At 30.2% G+C, this 3,766-nt stretch overlaps 1 protein-coding gene across 1 annotated transcript; it reads right to left on the bottom strand.

Annotated features, from left to right (window-relative positions):
- Positions 1-220: 220 nt before the first annotated feature.
- LOC117199121 (small nuclear ribonucleoprotein G-like) lies at positions 221-660 on the bottom strand. The gene has a single exon (XM_033417649.2). It carries the CDS (start codon positions 595-597, stop codon positions 367-369), a length of 231 nt encoding a protein of 76 aa, XP_033273540.1. The 5' UTR covers positions 598-660; the 3' UTR covers positions 221-366.
- Between the last annotated feature and the right edge of the window lie 3,106 nt (positions 661-3,766).

Below are 3,766 nucleotides of genomic sequence, written 5' to 3'. Positions count from 1 at the left end.
TTAAGAAACTGTATTTCCACTCTGAATACAACACAATCCAACCTTGGCAAAATAATACATGTCTCTTTGTAACACCTTGCAACTCATTTGGTAAACTTCCTCAAAGTTGAACTTTTTGAACTTCCGTGATACCTCTTTCAGTTGGCAAACTATTTCCTCTATTTTTAATCAAGGTTCTTTGAACTGTATGTGTCCTTGATTTTCAAGGTATCTACAGAAATTCTTCTCTTTTTTTTGATTATTACAGAAGTTTATGTAACAAAAAAGTTCAGTAAGAAAATGTACACGACCCAATTTTCATCGTAGTAAAATGTGGAGAGGGGTCACGTGGAAGCAGTTGATTTCTCTGGTGAAGACAGCCATTGTTCATACTCCTTCCAAGGCTTCTAACATGATGATACTATTTCCTTGTATTACCACAATTCCAATATTGTTCTGTTGCCCACTAGTTGCCATCTCCACACATTCATCTATCACAAGATTCAAAAAGGGATCAAATCCCCTCAATATTCCTTGGACATGTCTGCCACCATTTAATATTAATGATAACTTCTTGTCCATAAATTTATTCAAATCGGGAGGGTGAGCTTTGCTCATGATGTCTACTCGACGAGCTCAAAGATGCCGCCAAAAGGAATTCGAGTTGTCCCTCACGCTCAAGAGGTCATATATATATATATAATATATATATATATATAATATTATATATATATAATAACTAGATATTTTTCTTATACATCATTTTAACAAAAGTGTATGTTAAATATATGTTTTTCACCCATAAATATTGACCAAAACCAGATATATAAATCTATATCTATTTGTACAATTTATTTCAGCATATATATATACAAAATTTATATTTTTATAATTTTTCCACTAAAAATTGGAGTATTTAAAACAAAGTGTTTTGGGAAATTAACCTGTGAGGGATTTGCAGAAATTCTTTAAAATATGTATATGTCTATGTTTATCTACCTATTTGTTTATCTAGTCTATCTACCAATATGAATAGTGTGGTCCCATTTGCAACAAAATTGTTATAAATAAGTACCAACAATTATTTTACTGTCTTGAGTTATTAAAATTAAATAAGACAGAATAATTTAAGTAAAAATCCCAAAATATAGAAAACTCAGAACCTTTTAAATTAAAATATTCCAAAGATGGAGAATAAGTGAATTTATACTCACCTTAACCTGCTACATCTTTCAGATAATGGGTGTGTAACAATAGTAGATTTTTTTCAGCATTCCAGACTCACTTGGACCCTAAAGTCATCCTGGAGACTGCTGGGGAGGGAGAGCAAGAGGAAGACAAGGACATAATTTAAAGAACATATTTATTAAGCATTTGAGTAAAAATAACTTCTGCGACAATAAGTATGGAAAAAACCCAGGTGCTTATCACAGCTTATTACTCATGACACGGAAACAAACTGAAACATCTAACACTATAGCATAATAATCTTACCTAAATCTTCTGATCCATTACATAAAAATCAATGAAATAAATATGAAAGTGCATTTATGTTGAAATTGGACTCTTATGAAAAAAAGTGGTAATAATTCTCAATATTTTCTAAGTTTTTATTGAATTGAACTTTTATTTTGTGCCTGTACTAGACACTAATATATGTTTTGTTAGACCTGGAGAATTTTTCTTATTATCATGATATTCCAATATGAAATTTCTTCATATAAACACATTTTAAGTCCTCAGAAGATTAGATATGATATTTAATGGCAAATGAAAGACAAACATAGGAATTGTATAATTAAAATCAAACATGCATTTTTGTATTTGCTCTTCCTTAAAAATAATTGTTGTCACAATTAGTTCTAATTATCATGAAACATTTATAACATTTCTAAAAGAGTGTGATACAGACATTAACTTTCCTAAGTGCCCTGTGCCTCTGAGTCTGAACCACAGGATCCACAGAAGGACTGAAAAGAAAGTAATTATAATTTTAGCTAGGGTTATCTCTAGTGAGGGATTAGTGTTCTTTATTTTTAAGTATTTATAATTTCCAATTTTTCAAGTTGTTTCATTAGTAGGAATTTTTAGGTTTGTTTAAAAATTATAAATGTATTTAGAAATTAATAGATTCTGTGAGGAGTTGTATGTCACAAATACACATTTGCACTATACTGAGGAAGTTTTGATTTAGAAAAGATAAATGCATGTCAAAGGTCTCAAGACCAGGCAGTAGCAGGGTCAGAACTCCCATTACATTCTATAAAACTCCAGATCTCTGGTCTTCAATATTATCCTCCACTGCCTATATATAAAGGCATATCCTGAACTATTGAAGCTTCAAATGGACATTAAACCTTAATTTCACAGAGCAACATGAATGTGCAACCCATGAACAATATAGGACTTTAATAATCTATCAATTTGTAAACAAATAGTTTTACAGTAACTGAGAATCACTAGCCACATCTTTGGAATATATAGATTTTTGGTTGAAAGGCTAATAGATATTCAATAATAACAACAAAAATAATCACAATGGTAATAACGTAACCTACATACATAAATTGTGTAATCAGTGTTCTTCCAATAGCTTTGAATAATTTATCTCAATTATTCCTCACATTAAACCATTACATTTCTATTATTTAGATGAAGAAAATGAGGTTTACAGAAGTTCTACAACTTGTCCAATATCACAGAACTATATGGTTTTGCAGTGTCAAGTTTCAAAACCTACTGTGATCTCAGAACTTACTATTGTAATAAGGACTTATGATTTGAGGTTTGCTGACAAACAAAATTATAACAGGAAAAGCATTTCTGGAGTAACAATTTGGAAAGCTTGCAATTTGTTCAATCCTTTATATCTATCTCTGTATCTATCCTTTTTTATTTATATCTATATAATCTATATCTATTTCTATCTATCAGCTATCTATCATCTATCTATATTGAGGCAGAGATAAAGTGGTACACAGTTTTGTTTCTGTTTTTTAACAGAATGAGATATCTTTTATCATTTTTCACAGTTGATACTGGAAGAACGTTTAACATTAAAAGTAAACAAAGTACTTTTTTTGCTATGTTGAAAGCTCTTAGAGAAAATAAAGCATGAAAGCAATGAATGCATTCCTTCTAATAAAGTAATACTTAACTTTTTAAAAACTAAGCATCAAAGTAAGCATCTATTTCTGGACATAGTTAACATTAATCTGACTTCTAGACAAGCTGTTTGGCAAATTTTACTTTAATTGGCATTAACAGTAGAGTTTTATTGGAAAGCGTTGGCAAGCTCATATGCAAACAACCTTCAGTATAAAGGAGAGGTTCTGGAAATGTGATGAGAATTTATTATAGTCTTCAGCGTTTACTCAAAGAGATATACTGAACAATGAAACAGAAAGAAATAAGACCATCCATCACTTTCTCACAAAAGGACCTAAGCTCTTATGTCCATTAATACTGTTACATTCTGTCAGCAGTCAATGAGAAGATATCACTGAAAAATTCTCACAAAAGTGTTAAGTTATACATATGTCCAAAAAAAGGCATTTCCTTCATTCTGGTTGAACTTAGTCCAATACCATTTTACTTTTTACTGAGGAAATTCAACTTAAGTATTCATGGTTATTGCTATATAGTTATTTAACTGTATTCTCCCTGTGAGGTAAAGAAATAATTAATGGTTTCTTTTTTTTTTTTTTTTACTTAAAGAGGTAGAGACTCTTTGAGTCTTTATTTCCTAGGCTCTGATATAATAATTACATTAGTGTCTGTCCTACCA

The sequence above is a fragment of the Orcinus orca genome, chromosome 5, assembly GCF_937001465.1.
Source record: "Orcinus orca chromosome 5, mOrcOrc1.1, whole genome shotgun sequence".
Lineage (NCBI taxonomy): Eukaryota > Metazoa > Chordata > Mammalia > Artiodactyla > Delphinidae > Orcinus > Orcinus orca.
This window is presented reverse-complemented; position numbering and strand designations above follow the sequence as displayed.